This window comes from Agelaius tricolor, unplaced genomic scaffold (assembly GCF_023055355.1).
Source record: "Agelaius tricolor isolate 1412-34295 unplaced genomic scaffold, bAgeTri1.0.p SCAF_8, whole genome shotgun sequence".
Lineage (NCBI taxonomy): Eukaryota > Metazoa > Chordata > Aves > Passeriformes > Icteridae > Agelaius > Agelaius tricolor.
In genome coordinates this window covers 28,928,449-28,952,255 of record NW_027269268.1, presented here as the reverse complement: position 1 = coordinate 28,952,255, position 23,807 = coordinate 28,928,449, and the positions used below count along the sequence as shown (strand labels likewise).

General features: G+C 37.6%; 2 protein-coding genes across 3 annotated transcripts in view; one reads left to right on the top strand and one right to left on the bottom strand.

Moving 5' to 3' along the window:
- Nucleotides 1–913: 913 nt before the first annotated feature.
- On the bottom strand, nucleotides 914–10,923 carry SPCS3 (signal peptidase complex subunit 3). The gene is made up of 5 exons (XM_071432115.1): nucleotides 10,673–10,923; nucleotides 8,119–8,192; nucleotides 5,533–5,609; nucleotides 3,993–4,108; nucleotides 914–3,545 (listed from the first exon to the last, which is right to left on the bottom strand). The coding sequence occupies exons 1-5, from the start codon at nucleotides 10,813–10,815 to the stop codon at nucleotides 3,413–3,415; spliced, it is 543 nt and encodes a 180-aa protein (XP_071288216.1). The 5' UTR covers nucleotides 10,816–10,923; the 3' UTR covers nucleotides 914–3,412.
- The window catches only part of ASB5 (ankyrin repeat and SOCS box containing 5), a 39,719-nt gene continuing 26,583 nt past the window's right edge, over nucleotides 10,672–23,807 (top strand). Inside the window, exon 1 of one of the 2 annotated variants that reach the window (XM_071432114.1) lies at nucleotides 10,672–10,747. Coding sequence is in view for 1 of the 2 variants with exons in the window: in XM_071432111.1 (XP_071288212.1) it covers nucleotides 22,813–23,008 (196 nt within the window). In the remaining variant the exon portion in view is untranslated. Of the gene's footprint in view, nucleotides 10,748–22,797; nucleotides 23,009–23,807 lie in introns of those variants that run through there. The other variant, XM_071432111.1, reaches the window with a different exon arrangement.

The window sequence follows — 23,807 nt, the reverse complement described above, 5'->3', positions numbered from 1 at the left end:
CTTTTCAGGCTAAACAATATCTGTCTGTTGACTTGTTTTTGAATGAACAGTTTAAAATTTTATAAGTTTTAACTGTTTTAATGAAAAAAAATTCCAAAATAAAGCAGCCAAATAAACCAGAAAAACTTTTCTTGAAGTCTGACAGTTATTCTGTATGGATTTTCTGACACAAATTTGGAGCAAGATTGCTTCTCCAGTACCTGAGTTTTCAGCTTAAATAGCTTTCATTTTGCAGAACTGATCTGTAAAACCTACCATCTTAAAGCAATTTTCAGAACATTTTCAACAGCTGGAATCCAAAAATTCTGCAGGAACTCTATTTAAATCTTGCTAGTAAGCAATATATTAACTAGCTTTAATTTCATTGTTCAGAAGAAATATATTAAAATAATTAACAATTGATAGAAATAATTTATTTTCTCAATGTCTATCTTCAATAACTGTAGACCCACCCATAAATAAGACTGCCTGCTCAGGGGAGCAGAGCTCTAAACATAGATTTTTCAAAGCTATTTTGCCCCTCCTGCACAGAGCTGTCAGTGTAGTGCTGCATGTGTTTGATGGCAAATGGAAACTCAGGCTACTTTAAAAATTTCCCTTTTTCAGTCCTTACACAAGAACTGCTGTCTCCAGAACCTCACTTAAAAATTATCTGAAATGTATCTTTAGCATTTTCAGTTCAGCCTCTCCCCATTAAGTAAATCACTTGCCAGGGAATATCTTGTTTGTACATACTACTTCATAAACCAGCAATATTTGGTCAGCAACACAGCTAAGAGAACACTCAGCTGCCAGCAGTACTAGTACCTCATGAGATGTGGGAGACAAGAGGAAGTAAATGCCATTAGTTTCCACAAAAGCACATGCTTTTTGTAAATGCTTTGAGAATTGTCACAACAAAATACAGTAGCCATTTGACTTTTGGAAAGGCTTTTTACTTTTTTATAGAGATCAGTTGAGGAATTTGCCTCCTTAAACTCTGAACCAACACCCTGTCTCAGTGGCTCAGGAGCAAAAACCAAGCTATTACAGCATCAAGTGATCATTTATGCTGGCCTTTTCATCAGGTCAAAAACAAGTTCTTCTCTCCAAGAATTTGAACTTCATGATGGTTTCTTCTTCATCCCTCTAAAATGCTTACCTCAAACATAATTTCTCTTCACAGGGAAACACAAGTAAAGCATCAAACATCACATTTGAAAGCTACTGTTTCTGTGTTTTGAAATTCTGCTACTGTCTGCTGGGAGGAATATACCATTTTGTAGGACAGAAAGTAGCTTTCTCCCTGATGCTCTTTGACAGCAGATCCTTGTCTCTGTAGTTAAAGCTTCTCTTTAATAGGCAGCAGACATTATATTAATTGGAAGAGTACTGCCAAAGGAATGCAGGGAAGTGGTTGAATGCCAAGCCGCAAGAAATGCCTCAGTAAACAATTCAAGAATATAATTTATGACAAAACCAACAACTTATTTGGCAATTAGCAAAACAAATCCACAACTTTGCCCAATTATCTCTAAAAATATTTTGTTTTCCTTATCTATGACAGTTTTAAGTTCTCTGTAACAGTTTTTAGAGCCATATATACAATTGATATCAAAGCACAGCAAAAATAGTATGTGTTTCAACGTGCTGATTATACTACTCTGTGGAAAATAGCACAAGTTCAGAGAACTGAAATTCATGCAAATATGCTGGATACAAATATAATTTAATAACTTAATGACAAATTCTCCTACAACATTCATGTAAAAAATTTTTTTTAGTTTTTGCACTTAAAATTTTGTTTGTACAGACAAAGCACCTTTTGGGAATTTTTTTCAAGACCTTTTTGATTAATACATCAACATGAAGAATGTATTAAAATAGTCACTAAGGGACAATTCACAAATATTAAAGATCCCTTTTTAAAAGCAAGTTAGTTCCTTCAAAATCAATCAGCTCTTAGGTGAACTCAAAACCAAGGGAGATACTCTGCTCCGATTTTTGCATCTCTTTTTTTATAAGGGTTTTCACAATGCAGTTCTCATCATTTTTCCCATTACTTTTCTTCTGATTTACAGCATTAAAACCTGAGTTTTAGTTTCCTCTTTTTCCAAGTGTCCGGTACATCTAGAACATTCCCTGCCTGGCAATGAATTCCCTTTGTCATGCTTTGTTTGAAGACACACATGTAAATCAGGCACTGTGCCAGGGGGACAGCAGATAGAGGGGCGTGCTCCTTCTCCTGGCTGTCTCCTGGATGGCCCGAATGCACCAGTCAATCACTGCAAGCCATTGCATTGCCTAAGGCATCCTGGTACCCTGCTCCTTCCCTCCTCCCAACCCCGAGAGCACTCCCAGCTGTAGCTGAGGGAAGGAGCACACACAGGGGGATGTGCAGCCACAGAGAGGCCGCCTGAAGCTGCTGCATGCTGCTTGCTACCTTTCCTGGCTCATGCAACCAAGCCTTGCAGGTAGACTCACTGACAATCAGGTTGGTAAATCTGCCTCAATTACTCTATTTTACCATGGGGAAATCCTCTGCTTTGGAAAGGTTTACCCAGACTGTTTAGGGAACATCTATCCTTTCCCTTGCTGTGGCAGATCCCCTCTGATATCGGTTGTCTCAGCCCCTTCTGGGACAAGCACGTTCATTCTTCCTTGATGAACAGATCCCGGTAAAAATCTAGAGATTCCATTTCAGAAAGTCTTTCTTTACCTAAAGCTTTTTCTTTTCTTACTGACTTAGCCTTATGTCTTATGCTTAAAGAAATAAGACTCATACTGAATAGATTTCTTTTTATTCTTCCAGTTTGCTGCATTGCAAGCAGCTATTAAAATGATTTGTAATACAGAACTGAATGTGGGCTTCATCAGTGGCACTCAAGATTTGAGGCTGACAGATAATGAACTACCAGTTTTCCAAGTAGCTGCTGACAGTCCTAGAAAGGACCAAGTTTAGCCTACTGTAACATACTGCACATGGATTTAAAAAAATGCCCTAAAACACAACAGCCATTTCCTTCAGGCACTTCCAGAAACCAACTCCAGAAGGTATATTTGAGTTCTACACAAAATAAATAAGAATCACAGTACTTAAAAAGCCCAAACACAGGAAGACTACCTTCTGGTTTAAAAATATTTATTTAAAAGAAAAGGAGATCTATACTTGAATGGCCAGGAAAAAAAAAATCCTCAGTTTCCCCCCTCAAAACCGTTACTCTGTAATTTACCTTTCCCTTCAAGTTTCAGCTCCAATGTTCTATTAAAAAAAAAAACACCGAATTTTCATTTCCTTTTCCTATGCTACTATCCTGAGGAAATTAAGCTCCATTCAGTGAAAAGTTGCATGGGATGCAAGAAGAAACTGCAATAAAATGTATCCACAATATACAAGTATAAAAATATTTTGCTTATGGTTCAGTACTATAATTTAATAACTTTTTGTTGTTTCATAGGTATCTGGGAAAGGTACAGACACATGTCCTGATCCTGTTACAAGAGGTAGAATGCCAGCATTTGGTACAACATTCCAGGAGAGAGTCAAGGTGATATTCCTGTTTCCCCTGCAAAAGCAACAAAGACTATCAGCACAAACACTCAAGTTAAGTGATTTAATTAACAGTTACTAGTATTAAATAAATTAGGATACAGATTGTTTATCTGCTCCAGAAACAACAAGCTGTTTAATTTTAGGTAGTTACTGCCTACTTTTTTTTTTTACTTGACTCCTTTGGAGTTGGGTGCATCACAGAACCAATTTTACAGAGACTGAAGGCAGAAACCCAGAAGCCTGTTGCTCATAATAGCGGTGCATCTTCCAGTCTACAGAATACATAGGATATCTTGTACCCCAAGGCCATCTTCTAACAATGAAAGATGCAATAGAGATGACAGAGTATCACATAGAATACAGGTACCTTACTACACCAATGAACATGTGTATTAAATGCAAAGTATGTAAGTAAATCAAGATACCACGGACACTAGTAATAAAACAAATATTTACTTACTTGAGACCATTTCCATCATCAAAGAAAAAGTACTTTGACTTCATGTCTTTTAAGGACAGCCTTGGGTTATCTCCTCTCAACATGATCTTGTCCCAAAGGACCACCTGATTTAGGGCCTAAAATCACAATTGTAATTAAGTCAGCAAGGTATCTTACCAGATCACATTCAGACACTGGACCTTCACTGCACTATTCCTCTAAAACCTCCTTTTGCAGGTACATGCTTGCAATCCATAACTAATTTAACAAAGTAACACTTCACAGTGGGGTAATGTAATACTACTGCACAGTGAAGTGTGGCATGGAATAAATGGAAACAACAAGGAACATCTTAAAACACAAGAAAGACATTTAAAAAGAAGTCATATGCTTTAGAAGAATTACAAAGCATAAAGGGGTTTCCTTCTGACTTGCAAAGGTAAGTCACTTTCAAAGCAGTATTTAGACTTTGTTTCAAATAAAGGACTTAAGCAGAGTCATGCTAACTCAGTTTATGTCCATATCATTTTTCCAACTTTAATGGAAATCTCTATTTTAATTGCAAGCATAACCCCAAAAAATTTATTAACAGTTGAAAAAGTGAGATCCCAAGTTCTTACGTTACCGGAATTTACACTCTAAAGTGTAAATTCTTTACACTCTAAAGTGTAAAGTTGTTTCAAGTAGATGCTAAACAGTCTTGTTTAGTAATTTATAGAACAATTTAGAAAAATACATCTCAGTATTTCTGAGAAGTGTTGAGTTACATGAAAGAAAAATCTAAAATATGGAACAATACAGTAAAATCACTGTACAATCTAGTACAAACATAATATCCATCATCTTATTTAATATAACTAAGGTGCTTAAAAAAAATTTAAAAAGAAGGACAGTTTTGTACAGCAAGTTAAGAAAACCCCCAAGTTTCACCATATCCTTGCAATGTGACCACAGCAGCTTTAACTAGAATTCAGTGGTACTATGGCAGCATGGTGTTTCATGAAAGCAATTTTTTAAAGGCTGCTCCACATAGCTTTTATCAGATCAGTAAAAAGGGTTTTCAGCTATCCCAAAGGGAAGGCTCAGTAGCAACCAATTCAAAGCAACATGGCAAATTATTTTGAGAAGTATGACAAGGTAATGTAAATGAATTATGGGGCTACAGTAACTGGTAGGATCAACTGTGATCTATGAACAAAATACACACCACATCGGGACAGCCCAGAAGCCACTCCCTCTAGTTTCTAACAACAGTCAACTGCAGAAATTTAGGGAAAAAAGTAAAATGGACAGAAAAGGTGAAAAAACTCATTTACAGTATACTGCAACACAAGGCATGTGTTATTTTTCTCCCATTCTACTGGGCATATATCAAGTTAGGTTTTATGGAGGTGAACTTCCCAGCCTACGGTTTAACTGTCAAGAAAATAATCATGAAGGCCAGTGCAGGCTAGTAGGAAATGCTGGTGGCCTTAACTCTTCTCAGCAGAACTACAGAATGATTAAAAATAGCTGCAGTACTAAAATGAGTAATTGCTTCAAACCTCTTTTTAATACTTACATTGTTTTTCGTTGAATATTCTGCAGACAAATATAGAAACAATTGTTTAACATTCCAATCAAATATACTCTGCAGATGTATGCAAGTTAAGAAAAATACCATACTGTACTTACATAACCTTGTTTTATCTTTACTAGATCTAAGTAGTTTATAATCATTACAGTGAGCTCTTACCTTTCAACATACCTCATCTTACTCATAAATCAGAGCACTGCCAGCAGTTTGAACACAAGTTTTAGTCATAATAAAGTGACAGGTTTTCAGGTGAGTATTTCTTTTTACTACTTATGAAATGTAGCAGCTATTTCTCCTCCAATAATTTAAGAGTTCTATATTTGACACTGCAAGCTAGTAACCACAATCCTCTGCTAGACAACCTATTATAAAACCTTAAGCATAAAAGTCACAACAGAATTCTTCCACAAATATCCCCAGGGCAATTTTTTATAGTATCAGAGAACCCTTGCATCCAAATACAGTAATGTTAAACAATATATAAATACAAAATCGGTGATGAGTAGGGAATTCAAAGAGCCTTTAATGCCCATGTTAGGGAAATTAGAATATGGGAAGTATTTAATATTGGAAGGGACCCCAAAAATTAGCAAATTTGATTCTTTACTGACAACAAATAAAGCTTATTAGACTCGAACAAAAAACTCTTGATCAGATTTTTGATCAGCAGTAAAGAACTGATGACTGCCATTTGAGACAGTATAATAATGCTGGGATTCTAAACAGTTGTCTGTTTATTTAACAATAATGTGTGACTGCTAAGGAAAACACTTTTTAATTCACAATAGAGATTAGCTGTAATCTTTATTTCCTAGTCCTCTTTTCTATTCTATTTGCCATTATCTCAAAGAATAAATAGATTCCCTAACTAGCCTCAAAATCTGTTTCTCCTTCTTCCACTCATCCCAAGACACACATGTTTTTCAGTTACTAATTCAAAGGGCAAGAAAGGAAAGAATTAAATATTTAACTCCTGTCCCTGCAAGAATAGGTAGAAATATTTTACTTGAAGATTTTTTGGCACCTGGCTCAAAATATCCAACAAGATTTTGAAGATCTCCTTGATAGGATTTCTTATCACTTGCAAAAGTTAACAATGAATTAAATAAGCTTAAAGGAGATTGTCAAAATTCTATTTTCCCTTTCCTTTGCCTAGTTCCTTTTTCTAACTGCCATTGTATTTAACTTCTCCCAGGACGAACAACTTCTTTCTGGTAGTTAACACAGTCCACGTACCTGTATCTCTTCACAAATTTTGAACAAAAAACCCTACCAGACTTTTACAGCTCTACATATTGCAAGCTTTGTTTATGCCAGGCATGAGAGATTCAGTCAGAATCGGTTTTTTAAAAAAAGGCTGTTACTAGTAGCAGTCATTCAAACATGGAATCTTTATGCTCACATATTGCAGACTAATCCTTTTATAAGAACATTTCTTTTAGAGGTCCTGTCCTGCTTTACTCTGCTTCTCTCTATACACAATGTGTACAGGTCTGTGCATCTAATTTAGAATTTCAGTCTCTGTTTTTAATATGCATAAGCATTTCAGAGGTAAAACTCAGGAACTTACTGAGTTGATAAAAAAAAAGTGTTTGCACCCTTTTCCTGTGCAAACAGGCCTGCAAAAATCTGATTAACCTGTTTATCCAGCATTTGTATCAGGCGTTGTGTTTTGTGTGGTCTGCTCACACAAGACAGTGTTCTTCAAAAGGGCGAAACCAAAACACAGAGGTGATCAGTGCCTTGCCTAACAGACAAAAACCAGCAGACAAGGAAAAATCCCAGGATCCTCAGACCAGCTGCAAAACACGGTTTAGTGTAATCACCTGAACATGCCACCTATTATTTGGTACTGACTTCTGAAGAAAAACTCTTTCAAGAGCCTAAATCCAGACTAGCAGGGAAGCAAAGAAATACAAAAAAAACCCCTGCAAAACTGCAACAGCAATTGAGACAGAGGCCAAAAAACAATGTGATACATCTTTCAGTAAATTGTATGCTTCCCAATGAATTTCATACTATTCAATACTAAAGATTAGAGTATTTAACATCTAAGCACATAAACTATTACAATGCCTTTTTTATTTTCAGAAAATGACAGGTACTTCTATGCAACTATTATACAGTCAGGACTTAGAAAGCCTCACAACAAAGTGAGTTTGAAAGCTGCAGTTCCTAGATCAGTATGACATTCAAAACAATATCTTATATAAACCTTACCATTAATCCACTCCTCAAACCACTGATACAAACTGCACTTAAAAGTAATAATGTCTAGATGTTAAACTGCATTCCCCATTATTAGATACAGTGCACTTAACAAGAGAGCCTGATTTCAAAAACAGGCATTAAACAACTTGTCATCTACTAGAGACCAAAGGGCTGGTTAAGTTCTATTTCACTGCCATAGCTATGCAAAATACTATTTTTAGCTGCTTTAAATTTTTATTTTTAGACAAATTGCTAGTTTTCCCCATGTCCTGAATATCTGAAGATTATAAGGTAACAAAAATAGCATCTAAGTGTTCTCATTCCAAAAAGTCTGCAAACCATTTTTTCCATTAAGGATATCTGCAGTAATGTCAAATGTGACGAATCCCAGATCACTTCTTTCTCTAGGTCCAGTGAAATCTTCTACATTTTTTCTAGGAGAAAACAAAACACAACACAAGATTACCCTTTCTCATTATTTATATCTTACACGTGACAAAAATTATGGTTTTTATTAGATATTTCCCTCATCCATTTTCCTTATTTTCCTTTATATACTTCTGGCTAAAATGCAATCAACATTACAAACTAACACCTACCTTCCAGAAATTATGGTGTCCCAGTTTTAAATGTCAGGCCTTGACACCACAGTGTCTAAAACATATACGTAGCCTATTGACTTTTTCCTGTTAACAAAAATCTGTATATACAAAATCTAGACTACATTTCATTTTAGTAAAATATGTTTTAGCATCTCCATATAAGTAAAACTGATTGGGACACCATCAGCATAGCAGTCTGCTGGCAACCACATTCAATATTATTTCTCAACTGTCCTTGAAGAAACAAAAAAACCCAAAGCATCTCGTGAGGCTTTGACCATTCCAATACAACAGTTTACATGCATAGTTCATGCAAGTTTCAAGATTTATTCCTGTGATGTATTTAAGTAACAGCATGAAGAAGATAGTTATTTTCATCTACATTCTGGAAAATGGTATAATTTTGGAAGGCTTTATTATAAGAGTACATTTGGAAAACTACCTCAGTTGCCACACTAAATCACAATGGAAAGAGCAACTGGAAAATAACAGACACACAGCAGATACTGCCATATGTATTCATAAAGCTTATCAGTTTACCAAACTTAGCATCTACAAAGAGGAATACCACAAGCAATTAGCTTGGCCATCAACTATGAACCTCAACTCTTCATTGAACAATTTTGTTTATGAATTATGAACTTCATAGCTATATTTATTACAGTTCAGAAATTAGTCAATTAAAATATTATTTCATTAAAACCAGGTTTAGTAATCTCAAATTAAAAGAAAAGTTTACAAGTGAAGAAAACACTTTTGGAGATAGCAGATAAGAAAAACACCACCAAATCTTCACAATTTAAGCTTTGTTATGAATTTTCATCTCTTTGCAAAAAAGCAGTATATTTTTAAGTAGAAAACCTTATCAAGCACTTGACTTCACCTCTTAACCATTGTCAGTCAGATGGAGTAGCAGGCCTAAGTTTGGGGTCTCCAGAATTTCTTAGACATTCAAGAGAAGCAGATTAGGTGTAGCACCTCCCAGTAACACCAGATCTGTGTGTATCACAGAAAGGACTGGCAATTTCAGCCAAATCAGGCATTTGTATGCTGCCCTATATATGCTGAGCTCACCGTAACACTCGAAGACATGCCTTTATGTCAAGTTTGTGCTTTTGCAATCCTCAGTGTAGCATTGAATACAGGTTATTGGTTTTTTTCCCGTGGTATTAAACCAGTCTGAAAGGTGATGGCAGTCCCCTTATTTGCATTCATGTCTCCTTTCAAGTCCTGCCATTAGGCATCCACAGGTGACACCTACCTTGGGGTGGTTCCAAAGCTCCACAGAATCATCACCAAATCACAGAATGGCCTGGGTTGGAAGGGACCTTAAAGATCATCAATTTCCAACCTCCCTAACATGGACAGGGACACCTTTCACTAGTCCAAGCTGTGCAGAGCTCCATCCAACCTGGCACTAAACACTTCCAAAGTGTGCTGCTTTAGCTCCCTAATCTGAGCCAAAACCAACCTAACAAAAAAGCATGACCTGAGTTAAAGCAGGTCAGTTAAATGTCCTATGAGCCAGATTCCTCAGTGGCCTCTGGTAAAGAACCACGTGGCAAAAACGGGAGCAAAGGCCTCCGCTCACAGGTGGCTGTAACAGCTGCTGAAATGCTTGTGAAACTACTGCTCTCCATATCACACATACTTAATGGAAGTTCTCTGTGAGGAAGTCTCCTTTTGGAGAAAAAAACCCCACCCTGAACTAACACCAAAATTGGGAAAAAAAGGTTCCCCTGCACAAGTTTGCATCAGCCCATTTTAAGAGTAGGCAACACGTTCTGATGTGGTATTGTGTCCTACACCTGGTCCATTCCGCAGAGAAGAAGCCATCCCAATCACTTTGCTACCACAGAACAGAAAGTATGCTAGGTTATCAATGGGGAAACCCAAGAGAGCTACTAATCAAAAGCAAAACCTACTACGATGGGATAAATGTTCACAGGATAAACTCCACGTTCCTGTAATCCCTGTCTCTCCACAGCCGCGGGCAGCAGCTGGCTCCGCTCCGCTCTCGGGGAGGCGCGGGGCCGAGGCAGCCGGGCCGCTCCCCGAGCGCCGCCCCGGCTCCCGCCCGGCCGCGCCGTCGTGGGGCTCCCCCATTGGCCCGCCCGGAGCGCAGGAGGCCGAGCCCCGAGCGCCGCGCGAGCCGCCGGCCGCCCCTGCCGGCCGCCACCGTCCTCTCACCCGCCCCGGCCCCCGCTCTCGGCTCCCGAGCCCTTCACCACCTCAGCGGGCAGCGGCCGCCGCCCGGCCGGGCCCGGCCCTCCCCCGCCACTCCCTTCCTTCCCTCTCCGCGCCGCACTCACAGCGTGACCCGGGAGACGGCGATGCGGACGGGCACGCTGCGCTCCTTGAAGGCGGTGGTGATGAAGCAGCCGAAGGTGAGCGCCGCCATCACGCTCAGCGAGAAGGCGAAGAGCGAGTTGGCCCGGGACAGCACCGTGTTCATCTCCCCGCTGGGCCCGGCCGGGGCTGCGGCCGCTGCTCGGGCGGGGCGGGCGCGCGGACGCGGCAGGAAGCAGGCGGCGGCGGGCAGGGGGCGCGCGCGCGCGACCGCCGCGAGGGGCGTGGCCTCGCGCCGGCTGGGCGGGCTCCAATGAGACCACGCCCCCTCCTCGACCCCGCCCCGTTCCGCCAGGAGATGGGCGGGGCCGGCGCCGGGTCGGAGCGCGACATGGCGGCCGCGGGGGGGCGCGTAGGGCGCTGTGGGTTCACTGTCTGCCGCCGCCTACCGCGCTCCCAGGGCAGTTCCTCTCACAGGGCATCTGTCGCTCTGCTGGATTTTTGCATTCGTGTAGCAAAGCGTAAATGAGTTCTAGGCGGAGGCTTGTATTTTCAGTTGATGTCCGTATCTTGCTTTCACTGGTGCTGTGATTTGCCATTCCCTCCTTTGCTTCCTATAGGATGTTCCTATTCATTTGCCTTTCATTACACACGTGCTCAGTATGACAATGTTCTTTGCCTAGAAGTTTCCTTCAGTAGCTAGGCTTGTTCCTGGAATCTTTTTCTTTGGCGTGGTGATCTCACACCGTTGGCAGGTTCACCTTACCCCACCAATTTGGTTGAAGTTTCAATTTAAATTGGTACCAGCAAAGATCAGTTTAAGTAGTGAGGTGATTCCTTACTCCTCCCGGGGCCCCTCTTTGGTGCCCATTCCTGCTTCTCGGACCTGCAACGTTATCCATGTGGGAGCCCAGGGGAATGAGAGCTTTTCAATGCTTTGGGGCCCATTTTTTTGGTGTTCCCAACCGCTGTATTCGTGTGTATTAACTATACCAGAACGGATAAATCGGGATTTCTGGGGGCTGCCAACAGGTGTCAGCAGTGCTTCGGTTATGTTTAATTCCCCGGCCCTGAGGTTGCAGTGCTGCAAACACTGGGAGTAGGAGCAGGAGCTCAGATGCAGGAGTCTGGCAGGGTGGAAGCCTCATGGGGACAGAAGGGAGAAGAAGGTGGGCGCTGCCAGGCCATTCTGAAATACCTCTGTTCTGTAATGATGGCGCTGTTTCTTTTCCTCCCTGTAGCCAACACCCAGGTCTATGAATCAGGGAAGAAAAATCTTTGCAGATAAAGGTAGGAAATAGAAAAGGAAAAGGACCATACTGAGGCTTTTTGTTTCCCCCCAGACCGAGTACCTGCAGCACATGTCAGTTTAGCCTGTAGGATGTGAAGGTACCTATGGGGACATTCCTTTGGGGACCCTGTGTTCCACTATCTGTGCATTTGTCACATTGGAATCAGTCACAAAGTGGGTAGACTCTTTTCTGGATTGTATTTCTTAAGTATTGGCCTTTCTGATATTTCATAAGAGTTTCAGCATCACAGAGAGTTTCTTTTGTAAAGGTTTTAGGCTTTTAAGGGCGTGTTATTATTTTATGCTATTCAAAATATTAATTATTGTCATGGTTTATGGTCTGGAACTTGTTGTTGCTGAAACCTTGGATTATTTTTACTGAAAAGTGGGTGCTTTTCCCCAAAATAGTTGAAGACTTAGAAGCGTTAAGGAAGCTTTTAGTCTAAGCTTCATTTCAGAAGTTATAAAATGTCTGCTGCTTTCTAAAGGATAGTTCAAAAGTGAATACCATTTTTTTCTCATATCTACAAAGAAAAGAAGGCTTAATCGCCTTTGTTCTTATTTTTAGTTCATGTAGTTGCTTTTTAGAGATTTTCTTACTAAACAACTCTTTAATTAAAAAAATGGCTCTTTGGCAGAATTTACAGGAATAAAGTAGTGAAATTTTCAAAGCAGTCATTAGGTACCTGCAAAAGATCAAAATCAAAAGGCTTAGCCAAATTAATGTCTTTTTAAGGCAGTGCATAAATATGGCTATTGCTTGTGGAGGTTTGGATTTATTTTAGTAGAAACCTTAAATAAATGTCACTTAAAAGCACAGTAAACAGGGGAAGACAGATGGTGTAATTTATTCAAGGACTGATCTATTACTGTTTCAGAATAAAGAGACCTATAGCTTTTTAATGACTGAAGTATTGCAAAATCAAAATAGGAAAATATCTTGAAATAAGGCAGTTGTGGGAGATAATTATTCACAATAGCTGTCTGGTCATATGTTCTAGATTGCTTTTTGAAAGATATAAAGTCTGATATTTCGTGAAGAATGGTGACATTAATGTCAAAAGCTTATTTTGCTGACAGCTAAATAAGTTGTGTTATTGGGAATTGAGGAAATACTTTAATTATGGAAACAAATTTGAAGGAACTTGGGGAAGCAGAAAAGTTTGGGAGACCATTTCCAAGATGCAGTGGAATGGTATTCATTACACCCAAGCAGCATCCTTAAGCCCAGACCAGCAGAGCACAAGGCATGTCAGTGTTCAGGCTGGCTATTACTTCAAGAAATGTCATGTTTTTCATTACAAACTTGTTGAAAAAAATGCAGATAGGATTGGCAGCAGGTCTGAAATGTAAAATTTGCCATCCTTCTCCAGTCCTCAGCCTAAAATTATCTGACTTCGAAAATGAGTTTTTGTGCGCTCTTTGATCTATTAAACATGTGTTCTTTTTTTATAGTGCCAGCACTTCAGCAGGATTGATCCTTGTCAGCAGCTGATGATAAGTAGTCTTTTGAGAGAGAGTAGCTTGCTTTCTTTGGTTGACATGTTTCTACTCTGATGTTCAAGTTACGGAGTGATTCCTTTCATCATCTGTAAACAAAATAGCAAGTGTTGACACTGACCATCAACAGAGATTGCTATGAGTTCTTTGTTTTCCCACTGAAGCCATATTGCTTCTAACATGGGACACATAGGTGGAAGCTTTGGGGTGTATGTTGTGAATTTCAAGTGAAAGGGAGGTGTTAACTTCAGCCCAGCACCTGTAGCCTTCTTGGGGCTTAAGTTTCTGACTAATTTTACAGGTGAAAGTTTAGGTTCCTGTGGCATCTTTGGCACCTAGATAGATGAGGACCTTTTTTTTTGATCTAGGTACATGTATGTATGTATGTCCTGATCTTTTTTACCATGAATATCTAAATAGTTTCTTGTATTTGTCCTTTATTAATTGTTGAAATGTTAATTCTTTAAGAGACAGTAGCAGCACACAGCCTCTTAGGCAGCTCTGGGTAGGAAGATAAAGATTAAAATAAATGTGGCCATGATCAGCTGTCTCTTGCAGCAGCCCCCTTTCAGTTAACACCTCTTCTGGATGGCTCATTTTTACAGCTGGCGTGGAAAGGCTGTGACTAAGAGAAGAGGCTTTTTGGACTGCATTTGATTCTAATGTTCTCCTCACCTCCATTTTTTTAAACTTTGGATCTACACAGTATGCAGAATAAGAAGATAAGCAAGAAGAAATTTTCACTTGTCTTTGTTGTATTACTGTGAATCCTTCAGCAAGAAAATCTCAGGTAATTTTTAATTTCTGATTTCAGAATGAAGTTGATATTTTACAACATTGTCTCATTTAGTGGCATAATACATGGCAAAATAAAAGATGCATCACAGAGATGCAGCTCTGTGCTTTTGGCTCCAAAGTCAATATGTTTTGGAGCCTAACATACATAGTTACCTTTTGGCTCCTGTGAGGTTTGCCCATTTCATGGCCTATGAAGCCAGGTTAGGTAAATTCATTCAAGCATTACTAATTGAGCTTAACCTTTCTCACTCCATTGTGCTTTCCATTCTGGGCTAGAAACCCGAGTGCTACTGCTCCACCTCACCCAGGTTTTAACCTCATTCACTCAGCCAGTTGCAAGTCTTCCTCACAAGGTATTTTTATGTCTCTTGTAAAAGCACCAAGCAGAGACTTGTCGTGCCTCAGCTTGAAGAAAAAGATGTTTTACTAGCTCTGTCATGGTGATATCATTTAGCTGATACCAATTTTAGTGGATGGAAAAAGCCTTTCTGTTACGAGCACTAGCCATGGGAGTCAGCATATAATGACATAAGCTTGCAGAATAAACTTTAACTCTCATCCCTACTATTGACTGTGTAATTTCCTTTTATTAACAACATTCTTAAGCACCAAAATATGCTTTAAACAGAAAGAAGAAAAATTAAACCACTTAACCACTTTTACTTAGTCAAGAAGAAAACCTGACAAAGTTTGAAGAAAGGAGGAATAAAAGTAAACAAATGATTTCACTGTTTTGAGAAATAAAAATTATTTTTTGAAGAAAAAAGTTAAATGGTTAAAGAAATATTTACAGACTGCCTGTAACTTATTTATTAGAACAAAATTAACAATTTTGAATGGAATTCAAATTGATGACAAAAGATTCACAGCTTAAATATTGTTTTTATTTAGAGGCATCTATTTAATAAGAACAAGTGATATTTTTGCTGTTAGTTGAAGAAAAGATTGACTATAAAAACTGCAAAAATATCAGGTTTAGTTACATGAATTTAGGTTAATAAGGTGGTTGCACTGCCTACTAGAGAAATAGCAGTTAGTTTGTCAAGTTACCTCGACAAAAGCATAGCTCCTGTGGTAGCACAATCCTAAGAGGCTGAGTTAGTTACCACAGAGGGAATCTGTGTTCTGTAGACATGGTTGGCAATGAAAGAAATTGCTTGGACCCAAGAAAGGAACTATACAAAGGGAAAGAGGTGCAAAATGAGGAGATTCTTCCCAAGATTCACTGATACACCTGTGTCAGTACATAAGGCCATCAAAAGTGATGCCTAAGTATCCTTAAGAAGAGGCAGTGAGTATGTGCATTTTGACATTACTCTCCCCTCATAGTTTGCTACGAGTTTTTCCAGGGGGTCATTTGCCTTGTCACAGAATGGGTTGTAGGGGGTGGGTGTGAGTGGTTTTTCCGTTGTAAAGTCCAACAAGATTGGTTTTAATTTATTAAGAGTTGAAATGGCCAGATTTTGAACTGAGGAATGTACCAGTACACATTCCTTCCTGTTGATTTCCAGCAAGGGAGAGAGAGGGGCAGGAACCTTTAGCTGAGGAATGGAATGGGCAGCTGGAGGTGGTAACTTTTTAAACTTCTGGGGGGCAAGATTTGTTAGAGTTCGTCTGTCAGCAGGCCGTGTGTGCCTGCTGTCTGACACGTTTCAGGGTTTAGTAATGTCTCTAGGTACACACATGACTTATTTTGGAATCTTCTGTAATACTTTTAATAGTTGAGTTATGTTAGGTATCCAAAGAGGACTGCAACAAATACTGTAAATAAACTTGCTATGTTTCTAGCAAATCTCAGATTGAATTTACTTGTAAACTTGTCGGTCATACCTGCTTCCCTTCTGGGTAGAACTTTGCTGTCAGTGGTTAGATGGACTGGTTAAGCAGATCAAGCATGTTCATGTGATAATGTGACAGCAGAATTGGCTGATACCAGACTTGTAGCTGAAGGGGAATTTATTCCCATTATGAGAAGCAGCTGTCCGGTGGTACATAACAAAGGGGTACAGATTTAACATTACTATGTTATTTTTTCAAGGACTGAGAAAGTTAGAAGACTAAAATTTCATGATCACTTAAGTATCTGAGTTACTTTTTATGCTTTTAAATACATGTTATATGGAGAATGTCTGCTATGTGCAGAGATGCTGATTGATATTCAATCCCTGACCGGTAATTCCATTCTCTGGAAATCCAGACATACAAGTCTGTAGGCTAGAATTATTTTCTGAGATAGGAGTAGTATTTCCAGCTACTAGAGAAGGCAAAACACCTCAATGAAACCCTTTTTAATTCATTGAGAGTTAGTAGAATAAACAGTCTTTTTGTGATGTTAGAAATGAAATGATTAATGTACTCAAATAACTTGATTTGTATCGAGCCTAAACTGTGTCAGACCAATGATTTTAGTACACTGGATGAAAAAAGTACCACCATACCACCCAAAAGGATAAATTTGAACTTTTAGATCAGTTCAAGAGCTGATGGAAATAATGTGCTACACCAAAATAGAGAGAAAGTATATACATAACAAAACCTTTGTAAATTTTTGTGTATTAAAGCTCTTTTAAAGGAACTGTTGTGCTTCATTGTTAGAGAAGGCAAATGGTGTCTAAATAAGTAACTGTTAAGTAGAATGGGTGTCAAAAGCCAGAGCTCAACTATGAGGAGAAGTGTTTTAAGACACTCTCATTTTTCCCTGTTGTGCCCCTAAAGTTGTCATTGCATTGCATTTTGAAACAGACTTTTGGTTCAAGTCTTTGGTTGGGTTATCAGGCTATTAGCAGGGATTATGAGAACTACAGAAATTGGAATGAAACTAACTTTGGTTATGAGTTGTAACTTCATGTTGTATGGTTTGTGTAGATCCTGGATAGACATGGCATTCAGGAAGAAATCTGTGAAAAGGAGATATGGGCCTTTCATTTCTTTGGTTTACAGTGTTGTATCTGTTGTTTGTCATGATCCTCAAGTAATTCTGTAGAATTCTCAAGGTTAGCAAGGGGGTGCAGTGAAAAAGCAGTTCAGATCTAAACCAAGTTTCCTCTTTTCTAGATGAAAAAGTTTGTGTTCTCTCATATTTTGTCTTTTCATTCCCCCAAAACAGTAGCACACAGTCTGTACTTCAGCCACCTCTTCTCTTCATATTTTATGAAGAGTAGTATTTGGGTTGTACTAATGGGCTTGAGCTCCTGTTTAGAAAAGGACACAGCAGCTGCTTGATGTTTTCCAGTCACTCCAGCTTCTGAATTTCTTCAGGTAAATATGACTTGTTTGGGTTTATTTTCTGTGCCTAAGCATAAATGCATCATATCCTTAACTTAAGAATGATATTAATGAAAAGAACATTTAAGACTTTTTGAAGACCGTTTTATGGTATGTATGCCTTTTCTTTTTGTCTTCAATACGATGTTTGAAGACTGAGGAAATAAATTTTAAAATAGTTTCTTTGAGTCTAGATTTCTCCAGTTCAAATGCTTTGAATATAAAATAGTAGAAAAAAATGCTGAACATAGATTAAGGAGGAAATGACATAACATTCAGTAGCTTTAGATAAGTAGGTAAAATTTTGAAGATTAGCATCTCATACATTCATTAAAATACAAGTCAGCTGGTCACTAAACAGGTAATTTTTCTTACTGAGTTAGACATTTCCTTTTCAGTAGCTCATGCTTCTCTTCTTTTGAGTCCTTCATGAAGAATTTTATGCTTACGTCAGAAACTCAGTACTAAAACTTGATTTCTTACCGGTATTTTATTTTAAACTTCTTGTTTCAAGGGCATTACTTCACAAATTTCTCCTGGTTGGTTGCCTATAATGTATAAAATAATCAATTCTTCAAAGCACCTAAGAGTTCCTGTTCCTCTGCCTCTTATCTGAAAATCTTCTGTTATACCTCTTATAGACAGAAGTTTCAGAACCAGGATGACTATCAACTTCTTGTGTATATTGAGCTGTCTCTTACGTGTGGAGGAAAACATGCAGGTGAAGTGTCATACAAATAATTCCTTGTACTATATTTCGTCTTTATCTCATTTTTAAAATAAACATTTTCACTTTCAGAGTTTTATGTGCATCTCCAAAATACAGAAGAAAACTGTTAAGACTAGCTGTAATGGAATTTGTGCTGTGAATATAATTACTCTTTTACATCTTCTATCATTTAGTTTAAATAGATTGCTTTGAAAAATATAAATAGAAGGAAGTATGTTTTCCAAATGTAACAACACACCATGTGCTACAAAGAAATAATATTTCTAAGGGTTTTATAGTCTTTGATGTTAAAAAATTGCTTTCAAAGACTAAATATTCTATCAGTTGTGCTAATTTTCTTGTGTATCTTACATTACTGAAAATTAAACACACCAGTCTTCTAAAGTGTAGACAAAAAATTGCCAGAATAAAATAGTGTATGACTGTGGTTATGCTGTTAATAATAGATGATAGAGCATAGTTTTTGTGGTTTTGGGTTTTTTTTTTTGTTTTGTTTTGTTTTGTTCTTGTTGTTGTTTTTGTTTGTTTTTGTCTGGTTTTCTTTGTTTTTGTCTGAGGTTTTTGTTTGTTTGTTTGTTTTTCTAAAAATTACTTTGTGTGGTTGAGGGTAAATTGTACACTAGATTTTGGACAGTTTGAATTAGCACAAACAGGTGCCACTGCTACTGCACTTGGCTGCTACACAGCAAAGCATTAAAGGCCAAGCTACTTTGTCTTAGCTTTGGAGTTTGAAATGAACCCCTTTATAGTCATTCTAAACAGCAGTATTGCTATCTTGATTCTGCAGATTATGTTCTTGAGAAATGATAGCTGACCAAGTTACATTAAAGGGAACTCTTAAGACCATAAATTCCAGCATTTGAAGTTTCTTAAGTGGTTTTAAAATTAAAATAGTTAATTTCCAGAAGTGGGGAAGCATATCAGAGGAATCATTACATCGTTCTTGTTTTATGTGCTGGAAATGTGCTAGTTTGTCAAGGTAAGGGTACCCTTGTCTGCCACAGTATTACTATCTTCTTAAACAAAATAAAAATACAAATATTGTTAATGGGCAATGTAGCTTGTTGCCATTTTCTTGTGTGCAATGATAAAACCCTAAATGCTAAAATAATTTTACATCCCATCTCTTCTGTTGACATTAAGTGAATGAACAGTCAAGATTTCATTTTATTTAGGTTTGTAATCTGAATTTTGTATTAAAATAAAAATTATTAAATACGTAGTTAGTTATTCTTTTCACCAGAATAACTGAGTGTTTTTTTAACAGCAATGAAGTTATCTTCAGAATACTCCCCATTTTACTAGTGAGGAAATGAGGCCAAGAAATTTCATTCCCAAAAGTCAAAACTACATGGGAAATGCGAATATCCAGATTAAGCCACTGTTCTTTTTAAGTGTTTTGATGTCATTATAGTGTTGTACATTTGTTACATATGGTGCATTTCCATTTGGAAGCTCTCATTATTTTGAAGTGTTGCAAAATCTGACTTCAGTTACTTCACATTGCCACACAGTAGAAAATGTGGGACACTTGCATCCCACTTTTTTACAGTCCTTCATGTCATCTCATTGACTGCCAGATCCTTCATTTATTTACCTATGCTTCTATTTTCTGATTTCCATTACAACAGCTGTAGCTTTCTGTTTCTGGTTTTCCCAGTCTGCATGGGCTTCCTCTCAGCTATTCTGTGCTCAGATCTCAGCATTCACGTTGTTGGTTTTCCCAAAATGCCGTGTGGGCGTTAACTTCTAAGCAGTTGCTCAGTTTTCATGACTGGGTGCCTCATAGCATGGCTTTGCCAACAAACTGTAACAGTAATTTCTATAGCTCTTTAGAACCCTTAGATTAGGATAGACTTGGTTCTGTGCAGCTGGGAGAGTTTCCAGCTAAGCTGGCACATAAGAGTTACAGAGCTCTGAAAAAAGAGGAAATATTTTAAGACTAATTTTGCCAGTTTCTGATGAGTATGTGTGAACTGGAATTCTCAAAACTCATGATTTCACGTATTTTTTCATCCTTAAGTAGTTTATTAGTGATGTGGGAAATTTTTGAAAGGACGCGAGGCAAGTTTTGATACAGGAATAATCTTCCTGTTCAATTTTCATCTTGTTCCTAAAAGTGGTTTTACAAATCCGTGAGGTTATTTGAAACATCGCTTACAAAATACTAAATGCATATTAGCCTTATTATTGTAGTTTTAAATTTACAGTTTTTTAACCTCTTCAGAAAAAAATAACTTGAAAAAAACAATCTAACAATTGAGAAATTTATTTTGTGATTTATCTACTGTGGTTATAAGAAGCAGGAAACAGTATTGTAAGGGGAAGATGAATTCTGAGGACTATTAACTCCTGCTGTTATTTATGGTAATTGGTGTTTGGAGTTTTGCCTCTAAAAAGAAAGATTATTTTGTTCGTTAACAAAAGATGGGAGAAGTCCAGATGAGAAAGGAGGTACTAGATGGCATAACATGAAAAAAGGGAAAAAGGGTCAGGTAAAAAACTGTAAGGAAGAAAAAGCTTTCTGTAACATAATTATGGCTTTTCCTTGTACTGCATGGTAAATTTGTGAAACAGGTCCATAAGATGGCTGGAGAATTCTGTGGACTGATCAAGTTAAGCTTAGTAATACTAGTACAAATATGGGAGAAGTAAGAAATTCCAGTATTGGGTGTGTTACTAAGGAAAATACCATTTCTATTAATGATTGAAACAGAAGATTGAAACAGAACTTGGCAGTGGTAGCTCAGATCATAATGCCTTTTATATTTGTGGAAAACATGACACCTCAATTCAGTGTCGGATAACAATGTGCCAAATATAAAAATGGATTTTCATTTGGCATTTTAAGTACTCATTCCTGCTTCTAAGAATGGTATGAGGAAAACAGTTCCTATTTTGGCTGGATGAGAAAATGTCTATAAATGAAATTTGGTAAAAATTTGCGTATTTTTTTTTACTAACTAATATACTTTACATGGTAAACTCCTTTTAATTGTCTTTTCTAGTTATGATTGACTTTTAAGTAGACTAAATTTTTTCAAAGAAAAATACCTGTTGCCTGTTTCTCTCAAGATAAGCACAATTCACTTCCTGTCAGTCAAAAATTTTAATAATTTCCAAGAACATTTCCACTTATCATTGTCTTTTCTTCATTTGTATAGATTTGTTTGAATTTAGTTTCCAGAAAACATTATAGCTTCTTACTCTAATAAGTTACTCCGAGAGTCAGATGATAAGAGGTGCCTTATTGTTTCCACTTCCCTTCAGAAGTATGGTTTTGTATTATAGTGCTTTGTATCTGCTATTCTGTTCATTGAAGTCAGGGTGATTTGTGGGTGCAGTGACATTTGGATCATACCCTTTTATCCTGATGGACCGCTGCCAGCATTCTAAAATGTTTTTGTTTTTTTCTAATCACCAAATGAGAATCCAGGGTAGAATAGAAAGGTTTAGGCTTACTTTGGGTAGAGCATTTTAAGTTATAATTCAAGACACTGTTTTTTTAATTTAGAAGGAAGTATAGAAGTTTAGGGTAGGACCCTTTCTTGTGCTGCCAGGATTTTTACTTTAGGATTATAGTTCACTTAGAAATCTGGTTCTGTCATGCAGCTCCTCAGTTTGTATCATGTTGCAACTCAGCAATTTACTGAGCAATTACTCACACTAATGGAACAACTTGTGAGTGACTGCTGATGACTGTGAGTAATAGCTTTATGGTATAAAGGCAAATTAATTCTTAAAAAATTGGAGGAATTTAGATTCCCCTCTCTAAAACTGGCCAACGGATAAAGCCTGTCATGTCATATGATGCAGCACAGTGAAATACATATCATAACTACTAGAAATTTTCCATGTTGAAATTTTACCATTGCATTTTAATTAATTTAATTTTAGGTGCTCCAGGTCTTATGGATAAAAATATCTAGATGTTTGGCTCATATCACCTACTCTGAATATTGTTTTTGTATAGTGCTAAAGTCTTTGTATACTAGGTACTTTCATTCAGCCTGAGCAAAATAATGAGACTGTCAAAGCTGATATATATTAAATCTCTGTTTATTTATTAATGTGTACTTCAATTATTTACTGATATGATTCTAGTTTTTTAAGGAACGAATATTAGTCTGACATAAAATGAAATATCAGAAAAGAGCAATGTACTTAAGCAGCAGGAGAACATATTTTAGCAAAAACATGTTATCTGAGTTACGTGGTTTAGTACACGAATTTCAGGAGTTTATAATAATACTTTTGAAAATGTATTTTAAACATGTAAATAAATGAATTAGAAATGCAGAATTTGTAATGCAACAGACCTTTTAAGTGGAACAAGTACAATCCAGGATCTTGGAACCTGCTGTCCCACATGAATATCACCGGGCTAGCAGAGCGGTAGTGAACTCAGTACTATGTACAGTATAAATAATCGTCATATTTTGAGCAGCAGGCATCATGACCAGCTGATATTTTCTTTCCTCGGGACCAGTTGTTCCCAAGAGTGCATGGCTGGAGCCATATGATCTTATCAACACATTTGAGAGCCTGACCCAAACACTGACAGAGGTTTTGCTGCAGCAATGACTGTCATAGAAGAAAGTCGCCCTTTTGCACAGCAGTTATCCAATGTCTACTTTACTATACTTTCACTTTTTTGTTTTAAACTTTTTGTGAAGATCAGCCTTGCTATACTTAGTCATTTCTACATTGTGAAAGGAAACCGTAAGGAAGCAGCAAGGATAGCTGCTGAATTTTATGGAGTTCCTCAAGGACAAGGTATATTTGTGTATACTCTGTTATCTCTACTGTTTGGGGATTTTGTTTTTCAGGTAATTATTTATCTGATAGCCTCATTCGCATTCAGTTTTTCAAGTGATATGTGTGAGTGGGGTTTTTGTTCTGTACTTGTTGCTGTGTTTTTTATAACCAAAATTATCTGTAGGAGTGCTGTTAGATTATGTGAGCTTTTTTTGGGTTGTTTTTTTGTTCGTTTGTTTTTGGGTTTTTTTTTAATTAACATTAAGTTGAGAATAAAACTCGAATATCACAGCTAGTTTTCTATTTGGAGAGAGGTCTAGATTTAAGATGCCTGTGTATAAATAAGGTTCCAAATTCTTCCCAATCTGGGACTATTTTCCCAATTTCTCCTAATGTTCCCCAGGTTACCATGCATAGTTGAAATTTTCCGTGTTTGGCATATGATTATTTTGCACCACTCTAGTGAAACTACTCAAAATATTTCTGAAAGTTATGTCTTGATTAGGGTAAAATTTTCATATAGTAATTTTTTTGAGATATATATTCCTCATATACCTTGAATAAGTTGTCTCTTGGCACATAGCAGGAACCTTAATAACACTTTGCAGGGCCAACTTTTGGGCATGTGTGTGGAAACCCTTCAGATTTTACTGGGTTGTAAAGCTCTTGTGAAAATTCCTTCTTCTGTTCACACTAGCAGAACTTTGGCAGAATTGTTGCCCCAAGCTCATCAGTAGTGAGGTACCATTTTCATTCAGTTCTTCTGCATTACAGAGCACTCTTTCTTCTAAATTGTGGCATGCTGGCACATGACTGA

Excerpts from the sequence above, each read along its gene's own strand:
- SPCS3 (XM_071432115.1), bottom strand. The coding sequence starts at position 10,815 with ATGAACACGGTGCTGTCCCGGGCCAACTCGCTCTTCGCCTTCTCGCTG. Across the intron at positions 5,610-8,118 it reads CACATTTGACATTACTGCAG|ATCTGCAGAGTATATTTGAT; the intron begins ATATCCTTAATG and ends TAACTTGCATAC. Across the intron at positions 4,109-5,532 it reads AATATTCAACGAAAAACAAT|GCCCTAAATCAGGTGGTCCT; the intron begins GTAAGTATTAAA and ends TTGTGATTTTAG.